Below are 19,470 nucleotides of genomic sequence, written 5' to 3' on the forward strand. Positions count from 1 at the left end.
GTATTACGCGTCTTTATAAATGTTTGTGGATTTTTCAAGGTTTTTTTGTGTTTTGGTTTTGCTGTTAAATATGGATCCATCACCTGTTAAGTACTTTTGTTTGAAAACTATTTCTTTTTACCTGCCGACGGGAAATTATACTGTAAGCATTCTCTCTTTCAAAAATAAAAAAAAAATTCCACAGTTACAGATAAAAAAAGGAAAAAAGAAAAAAGAAATCGATGACCTCTTTCTCTCCCTCGCGTATATTTCTCTCTCCGGCAAGACACTCGCTTTTCCTTTCCGTGCGTCCTATTTATCCTTTGACAACACCATTAAGCAACTCTCTCTCTCTCTCCCCCGGAAAAAATAATAGGAAAAACACTATTTAAAAAAATAATTTACATTTAATAAAATAAAATAAAAACAGCCCTTCTCTTTCAGTTCTCAGGGCCCGATGCCTCTCTTCTCCACACAGGTATTTTTGCTCCTCCAATAATCCTTCAAAAATGTTATCGGTGCTCAATATTTTTATATTCGTGTAATTCCGCGAAGGTATTTTTTTTTATATCTGCATTATCCTTGGAATGATTAAATAGGGTTTTGCTTTCGCAGGGGAGGTGGATTCTAGGGTTTTTCTCTACCAGCGTTTTGACCAAGGTATTGTTTTATCGGTTTTTGCTGCTTTTGTTTTGAGGGAGATTGCGAGTGAATGAAACAGAGGCAAGTTTTTTTTTTTGATTTGGGGGTGACTACGGTCGTGCATTGTGGTTGGTAAGAATTTCGTGTAATTGTTTTTTTGTTGTTGTCTTGGATATGGGCGTGTCTTAACTGGCTATTAAAATTGGTAAACTGAGATGGGCGCGTGTGAGCCTCACGAGCCCTTGAATCTTGCTGCGACTGAGCAGCATTCATGCCTGGAGTTTATCAAGAATTCTGAGCAGCTGCCAGCCTTGGAGACTGGTCGGAGTGCTATTGAATTTTACGCGGACCCCTCTAGGGCAACAAATGGGTTTGCAGAATTGTCTCAGAAAGATAATGGTGTTTGTGCTAGCTACAGCGATGTTATGGAGGCTGTGTTGGATGATAGGGGAATTGGGTTGGCGGGTGAGGGTGAGAACGTGGTTGGTTCGATAGCAGGAAGATTGTTGGAGGATGAATCTGGGGTTGGTGAGGAATGTTTGGATGAGGGTCAAAGTGGAAGGGATGATTGTATCAGGGAGACAGATAGATTCTGGGAGGAAAAAGTAGGGCTTGGAGGTGAGAATGGTGGAGCTGTAGATTGTGAAGGGTCTTTGGAACTGCTGGTTGTTCCTGATTCACTGAAAAATTGCAATCAACAGGATGACCAAATGGATGATAAAAATGCTGGTGTTCAAGGCACTATGGAAGAGGGCAGTGATGGTCTAGCTACAGCAGAGACTGACGCTTCTGATGAAACAGTGCCACCAACCGCTTGTGGAACATCTGTAGAATTAAACCCTGTGAATGATATGCCTAGAAATTGTGATCAACAAGATGGCCAGAATGAAGATGAGAGTGGAAATGTTCAAGGGGTTATTGAAGATGACGGTTTAGATGCAATAGAGACTGTTAAACCCAACAAAATAGTTCTTTCACTGGGCTGTAAGATGCCAGCTGAATTAGTGCAAGCAAATGATTGGTGCAGAAATGGCGGTCAACAAGATGACCAGAGGGATGATAAGAACGTTAGTGTTCAAGGGGTTATGGAAGAAAACAGTGGTGACTTGGCTCCAATAGAGGTTGATACACATGATGAAATAATGCTTTTATCGGGTAGAGAAATGCCTGCAGAACTAATACCAGTAAAAAGTTTGCCTGGTGATGTCAGTGAACAGTACAACCGTGATTGTGGTGCCTCTCAAGAAGTGATTGTGGAAGAGAAAATTGGCAATTTTACTGCCCTAGGGAAGAGCAACGTTCAAGGGGTGATGGAACAGAAAAGTAATGGTTTAGTGGCGACGGAGACTGTTGATACTTGTGAAAACATATTGCCTTCACTGGGCTATGAAATGCTTGCAAAATGTTTGCCTAGAAATGGTGTTGAACAGGACATGCAAGACAGTGGTACCTCTATGGTGGTGACCATGGAAGAGAAAAACAATGATTTAGCTGGGATAGAGAGTATTAGTATTCAAGGGGTCATGGAAGACAAAACTGATGGTTTAGCTGCAACAGAGACTGCTACCTGTAATGAAATAGGTCCTTCACCAAGCTGTGAAATGCCTGTTGGATTGATTTCAGTGAATGTTTCACCTAGAAACGGTGTTGAACAGGACAAGCAAGATGATGGGACATCACGTACTATGGTTTCAGAAGAGAAAAGTGTTATCTTAACTAGGTTAGAGACTGATAATCAAGACCAAAAGTTGCTTCCACTGGACCATGAAATACTCTTGGAATTGACACCTGTGACATGTCCACCAAGCAAGTGTCTTCAGCAGGATGACCAGAAGGGTGATCAGATCATTAGCCGTCCCTTTGCAGGAGGGGTTATGGAGGAGCCAACTTTTGTTTTAGATGCGGCTGAGACTACTACTTCCAACTTGTCGTTGCCATCACAGGAGAACTTGAAATTAATGCCCACGACTGGTTTGCCAGAAGAAAATGTTCATCATGATGAGCAGAAGTTGATACCATGTAAACTGGATTCCAAGGCTGTCAATGGTCTAGCTATAGAGTGGGTTCCAGAACAGGAAAGCAATGCCTTGGCTAGGACAGAAGCTGGCATTTGTTCCCAGGCATCAGCACATGGCACTATTGATTCTAGCAGTGCAGTTGACTGTTCTGGAGAGACAGACTATGAAGCAAAGAATAATGTCAGCATTGATAGTGTTTCTGAAACCAAGTGTCATGTCATTGTATCACCATCTTCACGAAGGAGCAATGGAACACGGAAATCAAGCCAGAAGACCCAGACAAAAAGGGGTGCAAGGAAATGTAGGAACACAACCAAAGTCCCAAACCTGCATCGAGGTATTGAGATCGTCTTCAAGAGTGTGACAAGGAGGCGGAGCTGCTTCTCCAAACCAGCTCGCTCTTCTGCTTGGGGATTATTGGGGAATATTACACAAACTTTTATGCTGATTAATGGTCTCAGACCTGATGAAATTGAGAATCTTGGATCACAGAAGGCAAGGGGTGACCAAGGAAGTGGAAAGCGGAATAAACTTGCTGGTGGAACCTCACGAAGGTCCAGCAAGAAAGGTCATGCTTCAGCTCATTGCATTCGTTTGAAAGTTAAAGTGGGAAAAGATGCTTGTCAAACTGAAAGTAATCCAAAGATGATAATCCCCGAGGTAATTAATACTAAGGCATCTGGTGATCTTGTTAGTGATTATGGGGCTGAGTCATGCCAGGAAACCAGTTTTGAAATTTCAAAGTTAGCCTATTGTGTGGGAGATAACATGGTTGAAGAGGGAACTCAAAAACAGCTTCAGTCTTTTTACATTAAGTTGGGGAAGGCAAAAGCACACTGTGATGCTTCTGCTATGGATGTAAAACTTGCAAACAAGGACATGGAGGGCACTGTAATTTCTGAGAAGTCATCTAGAGATATTATGGAAGATTATCTTGGGGTTCCTTCCCATACAGAGGTTGAAGCACTGGGAGTTGCAACTGAGAAGAGGTATACAGATGCTGGAACTTCACCAGATTCGGAAGTTATAAATTCAGTACCCGAGGTTCAAGTCAATGCAAGATGTCAAGAAGATTATCCTGATGCTGTTCTGTCTCCTTCTAAGGCTTTTGCTGCAGATGAAGAGGGTACTGGTGGAAAGAGGGGAAAAAAGAAAGAAAGCCTCCCTCAAGCAGGAAACTGTTCACCTGCTGTGGCAAGCTTAAAGAAAGTTAAATTGGCAAAGAAACGTGGGGGCAGGCAGAGAAAGGGTGATAGTCTTTCCTCTAGTGAGATTCTTACATCATGCACCAGTGCTAATGGTTCTGTCAACACAACAAGCACTAAAGAATATTCAGCAGAACTGGTACTTTCATCAGGAAAGACGGAACTTGGAGACCCTGAAGGGGCTTTGAGAGGAGAAATCATTATGGAAACTAAAATATGTGGTGAACTGGATGCTGACGTTAGGTCGTCTGAATCACAGATTTCAAAGAATCCTCTTCCTTCAACTAAATCCAGGGGACGCCGACTTCCAAGGAAATCTGATGGAGTAAACAAGAGAAGGTCCAAAGTCTCTGACTCTGCAAAAAGCAGGAGGGCAAATGGTTGCAAGGAGAGAGGAAATGATAGGAAGTCAGTTAAAAAGAACAAAGCTGAGGAGAAGAGTGTTTGTGATCATGTTGTTTACAAAGGTGAAGAACATCCTGAAATAGGTTCTGAATTGTTTATGTTGCATGATCTGATTTTTTAATGCTTTTGCAGTCATGTTCTCATGGAACTTGATATATCCTTTTGTTATACCAAAGGTCAAGAAGCATTCTGCTCTGACATGAATTGTTGTTGTAATCATACTGTAGATGACAATGGAAAAACTGATGCTGGCAATGATACTACTGCAGAAGAGGTAACTAATCTGGACATGCCGTCAAGTGGGGTAATGGAACAAAATTTATTCCCAGATAATGCTTGGGTTCGCTGTGATGATTGTCTTAAATGGCGGCGTATTCCAGTTAGACTTGTAGAATCTATCAGTCAAACACATCGCCAATGGTACTCTATCTTGTGCCCCTTCAATTCATTCTATTAATTTTGCAGGTTTTGTATCTTTGTGTGCTGTGTCTGCACCCTTTTACATATTCACTCCTTTTATTTTTTAAGAAAAATAAAAAGATTTTATTAGCATGAGATTAAGTACAATAAGAGGTCAAGGGCTGTTCCAAATTAGTGTGAGAATGTTAATCCAAAAGAGCTCTTTAATCACTCTGAAAATGAGCTGATGGTATCTAAAAGTTCCAGAGCAGAACACTTTAAAGAGTGCATAATTACTAGTCTATCCCAAAGGTAATCAGTTGAATAAATAATGGTTTTGAAAAATTCTCTTGTTGACTCTTGCTGATTGTTTTCTAGCATTCTCTCCGTTTGAGCAGACAATTCACTACAAACACTGTACAAGCTCGAAGAGTCATGCCATCTTGCTTTCTCTCCTCTAACCTAGAAAACACATGTAACAAAATTCTTCTGTTTTTTGGACATGCACATCAACCACTGATCACCAAAGACAGCAAGGTCCTATTCCACAAACTCCTTGTGACAAAGCACTGCCAAAAAAAAAGTGAACCAGTGTTTTGCCACCACTAAGACACATGACACAGACATTCAGATGCAACTTTTATCAGCTTTTGTGCTAGCTACATGTATCTTCTGAAGGACAACAGACAAAAAATCCTTGACCTTACAGGCACCTAAGCCTCCCAAGTTTACAGTAGGAAAATGAGAAAGGCCAGTTGTGCAGGCAGGATGACTTGCTTGTGAAATTTCTAGGGATATACAAATATCAAATATCATGGCTGGAGTCTCAACCGTACACTTCTTACCTGCTTGATTAAGCTTGCTTTAGTTAAGGGGAAAGATGGCCACCCTGTCCATTAATTTACAACTCCTTTTTGGGCATGGATCAACTATCCAATAATCCCATGGACCTTCTATAATCTTGCTTGACTAGGAATCTTTGAGCGATCCAAAGTTTGTTTTCTCAGCTCTGGTTTCAATGAAATTAAGATTTGAGTGTTGCTTCTCCAGGATGACTGGCTTCCACATTTCATTTTAGACTTTGGAACTTACTGAGCTGCCAAAAATTAATTATATGTTAATCTTATGATCTCAATGTGAATGTTCAATTCATCTTTTTTTTGGTATGGGTATAAGAGGAGCTGTCTTCCAGCATTACAGACATTTCCTCCAACCCCCTCTTTCCCCCCTCTTCCCCCCTCTTGTCCCCCCCTCTCTCATTGTTTCCTGTTCCCTTCTCTAAGTTGTCAGCTGTTATTATTTTTTCTTTTGATTTCTAAGGATCTGCGAGGACAACATGGATAAAGCCTTTGCTGATTGCTCCTTCCCCCAAGAGAAGTCAGATGCAGAAATTAATGCGGAGTTGGGCATATCAGATGCTGATGAGGATGTTTGCGATGCTCCTTCAAATTATATGGAATTAGAATGTGGACCGACATCAGGTATGCAACGGTAGCTGTAGAAAAGCAAAAGATTGAACACAAGCTTGAAGTAGGACCTGGCTTTGGTTCTTGAGGGTTTCACCTTATCCTGAAACTTAACTTTGTATTTTACTTCTTGTATAGTTTCCAAGGAGTATGAATTTACGCGCATTACTACCAATCAGTTTCTGCACCGCACCCGTAAAACTCAAACTATTGATGAGGTCTGAACTTGACTCATTATTTTGTGCATATCAACAATGCAATAATTATGCTTCTTTGTATTGAGAATTGAATCTTTTTGTTAAACGGTAGTAGGCAGGAAGGACATGTGCTTTAACTTAAGCAGCATGTGTGGCCCTAATGTTGAGTTATGGCATGTCGAACTCTATCTCAGATGGCTACGGGGTTAATTTCTTGGATGTCTTGATGGCTATCATACATAGCGGACCACATTGAGACCTGGCCAGTTTAGTACTGTAACATGGAAAGTGGGAAAATTAGCATCAAAATATGTTTGCAGACTTGGTAGCTTTGGTCCTTGTATAGATCTAGATTAGTGAATATCTCTGGAATCATGTTACTCTGGGAATATGTTGTGAATTCAAAAATATTCAGAAAATTGCTAGTATGAGAGGGAGATAATTTGCTGTTGCAATCTGAATAAAAAAAATGTGTAAATGTATTTGTGCTTTGCAACATATTTGATCAAAAAAACCCATAGCCTAAGCCGTGATTACGATTGATCGTTTCAGGTCACAATCTTTCTCAAAACATATTTGATCAGAACATGCGTTCACACATGCAGTGTGGCTATCCCATGTAAAAAAAAAACCCTTTGAGGAAGATTGTTATTGAAAACGATCAATCGTAATCATGGCTTAGGCTATCCAAAATCACTAACATGATGATTGTATTATCTTTTTCTTTTAGAAGCTTATGTTATATATCTAATGCTATAAGAAATAATCTTCCGTCACTGATTTTTCTTTTTTACATCTGTGTGCCTTGGTTTCTCCCTTTGATGGATGTTGTTATGTTCACAACATGCCAACTTTGCTAGTGCTTCTGCTCTTCCTGGTGTTTTTTCATCTCTTGGTTTAGCTGGTGTGATTGTGTTGTACTGTCTGCATCCATGCACCTTCTCATAATCTCCCTCAAGAGCTAATGATATCTCTGGTTTTAGGATTAGTGTCCACTCCATGTCATTGTTATCCACCCCCCCCCCCCCGGCAGACTTAAGGCCTCCTGCTTCTCTTTTTTGCCAAAATTCCTTAAAAGAGTTTATTTATTACTAGACCTCCCATATATAGTAGCTTGGACACTGGCAGGTAGCACCATTCCTTGACAGTGCAGAATTCTTTTAAAAGTAATCTTTGACATGTGTTATGCTCAAATTGTTGATTTTTTTTTAAAATTTTTGTTTGAATAGGCTGCATCTCATTTCTACTGCTCTTTCTATCCTCAGCTACCTTTTCTGATTGTTAAAAATCCAGTGCGTAAATTGAGATATTTCATTTTTAAGACAATAAAATGAGGTTCAACTTTTTTGGAAGGTTTGTTTAGGTGTTGTGCTGGCCTTTCTAAATTTATGTTTTGACAAACATTTCCATAAATTTTAAATAGATAATGGTTTGCTACTGCAAAGCACCTGTGGGCGGCAGGTTAGGTGGTTGTGGAGATGAATGCTTGAATCGAATGCTCAATATTGAGTGTGTTCAAGGCACCTGTCCATGTGGGGACCTTTGTTCAAATCAACAGGTTCCACAGCTTACCTTTTGCAAAAAGTAATAATAATTTCACTTCTAATTATAGTCTTTTTTTGTTTGATTTTAGTCTATTTTATCATTTTGCAGTTCCAAAAGCACAATTATGCCAAAATGACATGGGACCGCTGTGGGAAGAAAGGTTTTGGGCTGCGGTTGGAAGAGGATATAACCAGAGGGCAATTCCTTATTGAATATGTTGGAGAGGTAACTTTTAATTTTATGTACGCTGCTGGTTAGCTTTGAACTTTTTTATGAGCTGCGTTTTGAGCCAATGTTGGAAGTCATTGGTGTACTGGGTTTCCTCTGATTCTAGTTTTTGTTGGTGTGCTAGGCTTCCTCTGATGCTAGTTTACTTGCACATGATATGTTTTATGCAGGATCATTTTAGGTAAATAGAATTAGACCACTTCAAAACTTTCAATGGACATATATTTTGCATGGCCAACTCTGATACCAGCTTAACTCAATTTACATTTGGAGTTACTTGTGAGTGTTTGGGAGTGCGGTAGTTTTTGCTTTTGAGTGCGTTTCACTAGAAAAAACATTAAATTGATGCTTATTATAATGTTTTTCGATGGTTTTGATATGTTGATGTCAAAAATAAAAAAAATATTATTTTGATGCATTTTCATGTGAAAAACACTTTTGAAAAGCACTCTGCATCACAATACCAAACACACCAAATTATGCTCAATAATTAAAGTCAGTATGCTTTTTGTGATAGTTTGAACCACCCCCCACCCCCGCTCCACACATACAGATGACTCTTCCACCAAAAGAAGGTTTTAGTTCAAAATGTGCATGCAAATTTCTTACAATCTTTTACCTCCAAATTTCTAATATATGGGTCAATTAGGTGCTTGATGTGCATGCTTATGAGGCAAGGCAAAAAGAGTATGCTTCCAAGGGTCACAAACATTTCTACTTCATGACATTGGATGGCAGTGAGGTATGCTGAAGCTCTTCTTCTTTAATATTTTTTTTTTTTTTAATTGATTAATTTGCTTTGAACAGCTCTAATGTGATGCAGCTTGTAAATGCTTTGATGAAAGTATTGGTGGTAGTTTCTAAGCCTCTGGATGTTAAATCTAACTTGTCACTAGAATGAACTTCTGCCATTATTTGATATCTGCTGCTTTTTTAACTTTTCAGTTTATATGTTCGGTTAAAATTGCTAAAATCACCTGAGGCCTCGAATTCTTGGTTTCATGGAGATTAGCTGTAAATGTGTTAGGTATCTGTTGATTGGTCACATCATAGATTGAAAGTTCACTATCACAGCAATCATTTAATGACATGAATCATTAACTTCTAACCGCTTCATGTTACTGGTGGAAGCACCTTTAACCAATTGTACTGTCTAATTTTCGTGCAATGACTCATCACTTTTCTCTCTCATTTCTCTGTCACTTTTCTCTCTCATTTCTCTATGTTGAGTGAGTGCATGCTTTCGTCTGATTTCTGCTGTTTTTCTGGATTTAATTGTCTCGCCATTATTGTTTTGTGCTGTTTGTAATCCACATTTTCAATCTTTTCAGGTAATTGATGCATGTGTGAAGGGAAATTTGGGGCGTTTCATTAATCATAGCTGTGATCCTAATTGTCGTACCGAAAAGGTGATTCATTTCGATACATGCCTCACATCATTTTTGTTTTTTGATTTAATGAGATTCATATTTTATACTTGGTTGCACTTGTTATGGTTTACTTGATGTACTTTCAATATGCGTTGTTGAGCTAAGATGAAGCCTTTCATTTCTTCAATTTCTTATGCACTATTTCATCATGACTGGGTTGTTGAGTCTGCTGCTTAAGTTGATTTTTTTTTTTCACTTCTCTCTTTGGGTCTTTTCATCTTTTTCCTTGTAGCTGGGATGCCAACAGGCCAAGAATCCCCATTGATGTTGATCCAGAAGCATATGAGCCAAAATAATAAAGAGCTTAACTATTTCTTAGTATTTGAATTAAAAAATTATTAATGAGTTGATTTTAATAACAGGGATGCATTGAGCATCCAAAACAATAAAGAGCTTAACTATTTCTTAGCATTTGAATTAATGAGTTGACTTTAATCACAGAGATGCATTCCAGCATCTCACAAAGCCACTTCTTATGACGCACTTAAAAAAATGCAAAACAGGATATAATTATATCAGTGTTGAATAAATGTCAAACTTTATCTAGTGTAAGGTAATGCAATTTCCCATATTCAGGATGCATGGCACCATCTTACAGAGCCATACTTTGTGAGGCAATTACAACTTACCAATGGGAATAGCCATTGCCTTCAATTTGATCTGTGTGACTAATATATATATGTTTCATGCAATGTCTCACATTCGACACGAGAAGATGTTTTGATCTTTATATCCCGGACTACTTACTTGCCACTCCCTAATTATAATGAGTGTTGAATTGGCATCTATTCATAGAAACCTCAGTCCCTACTTTTTGCAAGTTATCCAATTAGCTGTATAGTTTATTTTATTTAGGAAGGCTGTCAGCAAACCACTGAGACGGTTATGAGGCTTGGGCTTTATCCAACGAAACTTTTGTAGACCACTGTCGCTTTATACTGTCCATTTGCATTTTGGGATATCCCACAATATATATAATTAAAATAGAAATATTAAGGTGAATTTTGCTCCTTTCTCTAATCAATTCTTTTTCCTGATGGTTACATATTAAACATAACATGTTTTCCACTCAAAAGAACAAAGAAAGAGAGAATTTACTTTAAATGTCAATTGCGATTGAGGAGCAAGTTGGAAAGTTTAAACAAAAATTAATTTAAGCAAATTCATTTATTGGAATGTTCTCCAACGATGAGGCTTTGTTTAACCGATAGGTCTATTTTTTGGGGACAGGGGACTAAACTATTATCTAATTATTTTTAAATTGAAGAGATTATAGCATTTAGAAATCTTGAGCAGAACTATTTAGAATTCTTTGTAGAACATGCTCTGTTTGTTTGGATCCCAGAGGTTTTGATCCTTTTTGTTTTAAGTTTGTCCTGCTTCTGTTTGGGTTCATCTGTGTATATAGTCACACAGTGGGCTTATAACTTTGTATTACCTCATGTACTAATTTCTTTCAAATACTCGCCGCATTTTGGAGTGACAGCTAAACGTTCTTGTTTGATCTCCATTTATCATTTATGAAGTAGTGTTTTGACTTAACAACCTTCTATTTTTGCACGTGAGCATCCTCTTAAAGTTATAATGTATGGTGCCAAGAGTGTGACTTTTAAATTCTGAACTTTCAGTTCCCCTTTCCCATTTCTTAATTAATTAGTTGTTTAACTTCTTAATTTTTGCTTATAGTGGGTGGTCAATGGAGAAATCTGTATTGGATTGTTTGCATTAAGGGATATCAAGAAGGTATGCTCACACCTTATGTTAATTATATCTTGTGCTTTTCCATCTGAGCCGTAGTTGGCATAGTTTTTCTTTCTTCACTTTCCGGTTACTTTCTTCTTGCTATAGAAGCACATGGAGTCATAGAATGCATCTCTTCTTCAAGGGGATAATCTGTAAATTGAAAGTTTGAAGCCTGTATTTTCACTTTACCTCTGTTTTTGTTTTTTTAAAATTATTTTTAAGTTTAATGTAGTTGACAACCACATCCTCATCTCTGCTAAATGTTTAAAGGGCTGGAAATGATTGGGTGAATAGTTTTATGAATATCATATTCTATAATTGGCGTGACTGTTACATGATATTTGGTCTGTAAAAGAATTGATTGGTTATTGTGTGGAATACGCATGTTCATTTCCACTGTTGGTTTGTGGGGAGTTCATAAATTGTGGTGGATTTTGTAACTTGAGGTTGAGGTCCTTCAAAAGGCATAACCAAGTTGATTGATCGTGTTGTTGCCTTTGTTTTTGGCCAATAAAAAGATGTTATATTGGCTTCTTTAATCATTTTAAAATAAAATTATTCCTTAAGGGGTGGACTTTGTGTAGTTAATTGCTGTCATTTCTTCTCTGTCTCCTTCTGAAAGTTAAGTGACTTATCTAATTTATTTCTGCTAAATCAATTGATTGAAGATTGCTGAGCACAACAAACCTTCAACCATCCAATAGTTTAGCTCAATAACAATTTTAAGGTTTTAGTTAAAATTCAGATGAAAAAACTTTGGAGATGCCTGTCTTTCAGAGAAAGGTGTACTGGTTTACAAAGAGCCTCGATGTTTCTGCAGAAAGCATTAGACTTTGCAATGCCTCACTGCACGCCTACCATAAAAAGCACCTTTTGTCACGGCCACTTACATCTGCCCTTTCATTTTCACATGCATGCTTAATAATTTTCACAAGCATGGTTTTTTTTTTTTTTTTTTTTTGCAGGGTGAAGAGGTGACATTTGACTACAACTATGTAAGAGTGGTTGGGGCTGCTGCTAAAAGATGCTATTGTGGTTCACCTCAATGCCAAGGCTATATTGGTGGTGATCCAACTAGCTCTGAAGTAACTGATCAAGTTGATTCGGATGAAGAATTTCCTGAACCTGTAATGCTTGAAGATGGGGAAGTTGGAGATGGCTTAAAAAATAAAATATCCAAAACCAGTTTCTTCGGTTTATCAAAAGGTAGGGAAATGGAATCCAAAACAGCAGTTGGGAACTTGGAGGTTGCCACTGAAATTAAGGATTCAATGAACCAATCAACTCCTGCCATTTCTCAATCACCCAGTGAATCAGAAATGAATGGCTTACCTGGAGATTTTTCTTCCTCAAGTAAACGAGTAGAAATCTCCCCACAGACTGAAGACATGACAACCCAACCCACACCTGCTGTTCAGCAGGAGATTTCCATGGAAGAGATGATGGATAAATCCTTGTATTCCAGTCAAAAGTTGAAGACTTCTCTGACCTCAGTGCTCATCAAACCATTGCCTGATGACATTATGATTAACAGGAAGTCTAAATCTGCCACAGCTGAAAACAAGCGGGTTTTTGTTAAATCTCGTTTTATTATTAAAACTCCACCCCAATCTGGTTTGATTAAGAAAGGAAAGTCCGCCAGCAATTTTATAAACATAAATAAGGTTCAGACAATAACCAACAAACCTCATATGCCGCCTATCAAACCCAAAAAATTATCGGAAAGTACCTCAGATGGCCATTTTGAAGCAGGTTGGGATCCTCCTCATTCTTATCTTTTTTGTCAAGATGGTATTATGTGCAATACTTTAATGATTAATGCCCTGGAATATTTTCAGTTCAGGAGAAACTTAACGAGTTGTTGGATTCTGAGGGTGGCATAAGCAAGCGGAAAGTAAGTAACTTATTGAATAGTTTTTCTCAAGGTTTTGGCTGTTTCTTAATGCTAGTTAATAGCCTAAAGCGCAATAGAGCCTTTGGATGTAGCTGATGCTCACTTGTGGGCTTTAACATCTCTCTCTCTCTAATTCTTTCCCTTTTTATTCTTTTTAGATTTTTAACTATTAGTTTGTACATTTGCCATACTTATGTGTGTCTGTGCATTTCCATTGTGTGATGAAGCCATGCTCTTTTTCCACAAGAAAAATGTTCGCATCTGATTTGTTTTAATAACGCTTCTCCAGTATTCAGATTTTTCATTTTTATTGACTAAAATTATTTGCAATGATGTGTTGAGTTGTTTCTAAAATTTTGAAAAATTTACGTGTTTTATGCATTTCTGCTGACTGTCCATGTTATTTTTTTTTCATTTTCTGACAGGATGCCCCCAAAGGCTACCTGAAACTTCTCCTCCTCACTGCAGCTTCTGGTGCTATTAGAAATGGTGAAGCAATTCAGAGGTAATATACAATTTTCTTGCCTTCTTATTTCTTATTTCTACCATACATCATGATCATGGCTTTTGGAATATAATAATTCCTTTTCATATGAGGTGAACCTTGAAAAGGACTCATGCTGGATGATTGTATGATGTCTTGATTTAATTGCTTAGCTTTTTTTGTTTTGCAGTAATCGAGAGCTTTCAATGATACTTGATGCACTCTTGAAAACTAGATCCCGAATGGTATTGATGGATATAATTGAAAAAAATGGTAAGAGTTTCCTCCTTTTTGCATAGCATACAAACCAATCTTCACTGAGGAATTCGTTCTGTTGCACCTTTAGTTGCTTAAAGAATAACCACTTTTGCTTTCTTTCAGGTTTACGGATGCTTCACAACATAATGAAGCAGTACAGAAGGGATTTTAAAAAGATTCCGATTCTTCGAAAGCTTCTAAAGGTACACACCTTGGCTGCTTCGTTATAGATAAACCATACCCAGCACCTTTATTGTGCGCCCAAACATGTTTCAAATGCACATCCTGGTATTCAAAGTTGATTTACCTACAGAAACACTCACATTTATATTATTGCTGTCATTTAAGTGCAAATATTGCATGCCAAAAAAGTTTTATGGTATACTTTTTTTTTTCCAGATAGATAATGCTAACCCTTCATGGTTCAACATTGCAAAACTGTTAAAATAGATGATTTATTGGCTGTGGTGGCTATCAAATGAGAAACTATTAATGTTACAAGATAATGGTAATCCTTTTCAGTTTTGTGTATAAAATCTTTTTTTAACCCTGAGACTCTTTCCATGATGGCACATCTGTTCATCTTCAGAAACATGCTTGCAACTTGAATTATTTCAAGGAAACTGTCGTGTAGAACATGATAAGAAAAACTTTCTAGAATTTCAAAAGCATGTACTTAACTGACTTCTTTGCAGGTTTTAGAGTATTTGGCCGTTAGGGAGATACTTACATTGGAACATATAAACGGAGGTCCTCCTTGTCCTGGAATGGAAAGGTTAGATTATTCATCTGGTTTTTAAATAGTAAATATTTAGTTTGCTTGGGATCATTTGTGTGGTAGTGGTGATCTTGTTTCTTCTCAAGTACATCTTAGTTGGAGGAAATCATCATGAGGGGATGCTGATTCAATTTTGGTGGTCTGGAACTTATTATATATGGTAGTAAAATGGATGGTAGGGTTCTCTTAGGCTGGGATGTTGGTTTTGTGAAATGAAAATGAACAGAGGAGTGATGTCGTTTGATGTAGATGTTATTCGCCAAGGGAATTGACCTTCATCTAGAAGCAAATAAAAAGTCAGATAAGTTGACTTAGTGGTTCTTCCCCAAACAAGTAAATCTTTATAAGATTGAAAAAGGGAAGGAACCCTGGGCTCCTGAAGCACTCATTACTGAGCAAAAATGTGAAGTATACAAGTGAAGCTACATTAGATTTGTGAAATGAATTGAACAGAGGAGGCAGTATGTTATCTGGTGTAGAAGTAACAAGGAGCAGATTCCGAAGTGACTGACCTTCATCTGGAAGCAATGAAAAGTTACAAAGAGAAGCTTATCTTGTGGTTCTTTTCCCCATCAAGTCTATATAAAAGGACGACAAAAGGGAAGCAACTCTTGGACACCTGAAGTTTACGTTACTGAGGAAATATGCCAAGTATACAATTGAAGCTACATAAACTCGTTATGGGATAAATAAGCAAAGAATTGAATTGAAATTCTGTGAGGAGCCTGCATTTTTATATTTATGTTTACTAACCCTTATAGGAATAGGGAATTTACCACTGGTTAAGAAAGATAGGTAAGTTGATGACTACCTTGGACAAAGTACTGGAAGTTCTATCCAAGGACTGCAAACCTCTTTCATTCATTATATCTATAATCGTCATCTGATCATAAGGGTTGATTGTTGAATTTGATTTGATTGGTTAATTCCACAGGCCATGCTTTTAAGGCTATGTTTGGGAGGGTTGAAGATGGGTGGAAAGGTGTTTTAACTTGTTTGGGAGAGGAATGGAGAATGGGGAGAGATTATTTGGATGAAAAATGTTCATGGAGCCACAAAATATAATCTCTAAAGGAGAAGGGTTTTTTTTTTTTTTGGGGGGGGGGGTTGAGTTGAGATTTATGCTCTTCGTTTACCCTTAACTAAGAATTGTTGTAGTATTTAAGGTGAACGGCATAACGTTAATTGCAACACAAATAATGTTTTCCATTCTATTTCTTTTTGTACCAAAACAGAGGAAAACTCTATTTCTTCTAGTTTCTTTCCTTTCATTTTTTCTCCTTTCAAGTAAGAGGTAGAAAATAATTTTTTTTCTGATTATTTTCTTTTCTTCTATTTTCATATCCTTCATTTTCTTCCTTCCCTCGTTTTTCTGGTTCCAGACATAGCCTAAAGGAACTTCACCATTGCTACACTTAGCTTTCTGGTTCCTGTTTTATCTCTCAAGACAGCCAAATTCTTGCAGCTAATGATTTCTTGCCAGCAATTAAAAAATGATGCTTTTGCTCATCATATTAATTTTATTGGCATGTGTTCCCTGATGAGTGTTATTTATGCAGCTTTAGAGAGTCCATGCTGTCCCTGACAGAGCACAATGACAAACAGGTATTGTCTTAGACTCTCACATCCAAGACTGGTTGCTTTTTACTTTTCCAGGACACCCCCGAACAAATGCACACCATCCTGAGGTTGATCCCTCCTCTGTACCAAAATCTGAGTCTTGTTTGACAATATAAATATTTTAAGTGAAAACATTTACACTTCAGATCTTGGGTGACTTCTTAGTTCAGTGATAATAAGCCTTTGGCTTGCAACCGCACAAGGGTACATGGTTTAAACTTTGAGAGTAACCATTTAAGCAAAATGCTGAAGGATAAGACTGACTCCGAACTCTCTCGTGACACCTTTCTTCAACTCAATAATAATTGAGCTGTGGTTTCATTTAAAAGTACTGAAAATGCCAATTTTGACCTTATATATTAAAATGTGATTAAAGAATTTCTGACCCTGATAAGGCTTGATAATAAAAACAGTGTTGTGGGCATTAAATTTTTACAGTGGACAAGTATTGTTGGATTTCTTTGGACAGTGCTATTTTTTATTTGGAATGTTGCTTTTAAATTTATAGGGGATCGCTTCTTGCAGTTTTCGTTGTGATTCTGAATTGTTAGAGATAAAGCAATGAGTAATAAATTAATGTGTCCTTGGGTTTGAAATTTGATCTTTAATGAATTAATACGTGTGTACATAGGTTCATCAAATTGCACGAAGTTTTCGAGATAGATGGATCCCTAGACAAGTCAGAAAACTTGGCTATATGGATAGGGATGGTGGTAGGATGGAGATTCAGAGAGGTTCAAACTGCAACAAGGTTTTAGCTTCTCATAGTCAATGGCATGATCAGGGTGTAAGACACTTGGAAGCACTGAATGGTACGGTGGAATCAAACCTAGCAACAACCTCAGTGGGCACTGCTGTCCACGAGGACAGCTCTGCGAACCGTGTAGGTAGTGGTACAAGAACTCGGAAGCGTAAAAGCCGTTGGGATCAACCAGCTGAGGAAAACATAGCTTCCAGATCTCTTCAGCATGTTGAACAGAACGAGTCTGGGTTATTACAACAATCTGAATCCAACTCATTACCTGAGTTAAGTAAAGAAGTGCCAGATCATGTAGACAAGGCAGGTGGAGAGTACAGTTATTGCCCTCATTGTGTTCACAGTTATTGTTGGCAAGATGAAGCTAGTGGTGCCGATAATGGAAGGCAGAATATTCATGAGGATGTTCCACCAGGATTCTCATCTCCTATTGACCCCGCTCTTGTGTCCAATGCTTCTTCTACTGTTGATGATCTCCCACACCAAAATGTTTTCCATTTGAAGTTTCCTGTTGGTGTGGTTGTTGGCCTTCCACAGAGGAAATTCAATTCCCGCTTTCCTGTCTCATATGGAATTCCGTTGCCTGTTGTGCAGCAATTAGGGTCACCTCTGGCTGAAACTGTAGAGGGTTGGATTGTTGCTCCTGGCATGCCTTTCCATCCTTTTCCGCCATTACCACCACTTCCCTCCTGTAAGAAAGGGACTCTGCCATCTGCTATGAACTCTATGGAGATTGATGACACTGCAGATCGAGGGAAACAGGACTGCTATGATCGCACCACTTGTCTAGATGAAAATAGTCCAAGCACGACTGGTGCTAACCAACCAGACCTGAACAGTCCAGGTCCGAAAGACCATCAAACATTTAAACGTGCAAGGGGGTCTTATGATTTGGGTAGGAGGTACTTTAGGCAACAGAAGTGGACTAAAATGCTTCCTCCATGGGTTCGGAGTAGGAATGGGTGGGGATGCATTGGAGGCAACTCGAGAGGTGGAATGTGCAGCACTGACTTGGGAAGTCTAACAAATGAACAGAGAAACTCGTATTATTGACAGGATGTAAGCTGTAGAGTGGAGAAAGCTGGCAAATTCTTAATCAGCATGCACAGCGTCTAAATGAGCATTGATTTTTTAGGAAATGCTCTGAAGAGGAGCTGAATTTTCACCATACTTTAAATGTATTCCCGATTCTTTTTCGAGCTTCTATTTTCAATGGAAAATTCATTCATTTCAGAATTTCGATCCTCATACTCAAAATTGCGATGCTATAGCTGAGGGGAAAGTGTGCTTCTATCTGGCAATATCTTCAGTTGTGCTGATCCATTTGCTCACACCTCGAAGAGGTAGGTAGTCTTGTTTTTCTCAACATTTTGTCATAAGAGTACTATTGTTGATCGTTGGAATAAAAGATAACCAATTTATTGGCATCTTGCGTTGGAAAAGAAAGGTCTTTGATGATATGGAACGTGAAAGATGATTGTGTTGTTCAATGGCTTCTTGATTCTTACAATTACTTATTTGACTTGGATGGTGCAAATCCTCCATCATTTAGTTTCATGGATATTGGTGGAGTTCCGATCTCAAATAGAACAGTAGTTGCTACAGTAATTCTTTGACCTAGTCAGTCGATGGCTTGTCGTTACAACCAAGTGAATTGTCTTCTTGTCATGAAATCAATAGATTCCAGTTTTTCTTACCGTGACTTGTGTGATTTGGAGCTCCTTTTTTGTATACTTCCACGTTGATTTTGTAGAATCTTACATGTCCATGACACATACGTTCACAGCAAATGATTAATGGTTTGCAGTGTGCTGTGCGCACCTAACCAGCTCCTCAGGTACAAAGCTAATTCATGCTGCTTGTCCACATCTCCTTTTCCTTCTTTTTGCAAGAGCACCAAGCTCGCAGCTCATTAACAAACAAGATTATTGTTTTAATGTCTCGTAGATTGCCGTTCTTTTTTAGCAGCAGAAAGAGTGTTACTATCACATTGAAATCTCTTAAAGATGATATGTTGTCTTGTGATACAGTGGGGCGAAAATGCCTGATGCCTGAAGAAAACTGCTACTTATGTGTGTAATGTGATTGAACACTTGGTGTCCAAAACGTCTGGTCCTGCCAATAGCACAGGAAATTACTCTTGTGATTAGCATTTATGGCATGTAGTGATTTCATCTATAAATGGCAGTCTCGCCAATTGTTTAGATGTTGGGCGTGGCTGATTTCTGCTGTCCTCACTTATCCTCACTATAATTCCTGCATACTGAATTTAACTATAATTCCTTGCTTGCTTGTTATATACTCGTATTCAATTCGTCGAGGCTTCCAACCCATATCATGATTATTCTTGTTTTTTTTGTTTTTTCTTCCTATAAAGCACGCAACACATGTTGACGTATCTACCAAGCTTATGACACAACAC

The 19,470-nt window shown here is 38.2% G+C and overlaps 1 protein-coding gene across 2 annotated transcripts; it reads left to right on the forward strand.

Moving 5' to 3' along the window:
• Positions 1-226: 226 nt before the first annotated feature.
• LOC7466444 (histone-lysine N-methyltransferase ASHH2) lies at positions 227-18,744 on the forward strand. 2 transcript variants are annotated; one of them, XM_024595491.2, is made up of 18 exons: positions 240-457; positions 595-4,311; positions 4,477-4,669; positions 5,969-6,129; positions 6,253-6,332; positions 7,735-7,869; positions 7,965-8,081; positions 8,734-8,826; positions 9,416-9,493; positions 11,201-11,257; positions 12,223-13,009; positions 13,096-13,151; positions 13,577-13,656; positions 13,826-13,908; positions 14,017-14,096; positions 14,589-14,668; positions 16,231-16,276; positions 16,923-18,744. In XM_024595491.2, the coding sequence occupies exons 2-18, from the start codon at positions 837-839 to the stop codon at positions 18,099-18,101; spliced, it is 6,780 nt and encodes a 2,259-aa protein (XP_024451259.2). In that variant the 5' UTR covers positions 240-457; positions 595-836; the 3' UTR covers positions 18,102-18,744. The 2 variants fall into 2 exon arrangements, with proteins under 2 accessions (XP_024451261.2, XP_024451259.2); XM_024595493.2 differs by lacking the exon at positions 14,589-14,668 and having other exon boundaries at positions 227-457; positions 16,923-17,026.
• Positions 18,745-19,470: the final 726 nt, after the last annotated feature.

This window comes from Populus trichocarpa, chromosome 2 (assembly GCF_000002775.5).
Source record: "Populus trichocarpa isolate Nisqually-1 chromosome 2, P.trichocarpa_v4.1, whole genome shotgun sequence".
In the NCBI taxonomy this organism is placed as follows: Eukaryota; Viridiplantae; Streptophyta; class Magnoliopsida; order Malpighiales; family Salicaceae; genus Populus; species Populus trichocarpa.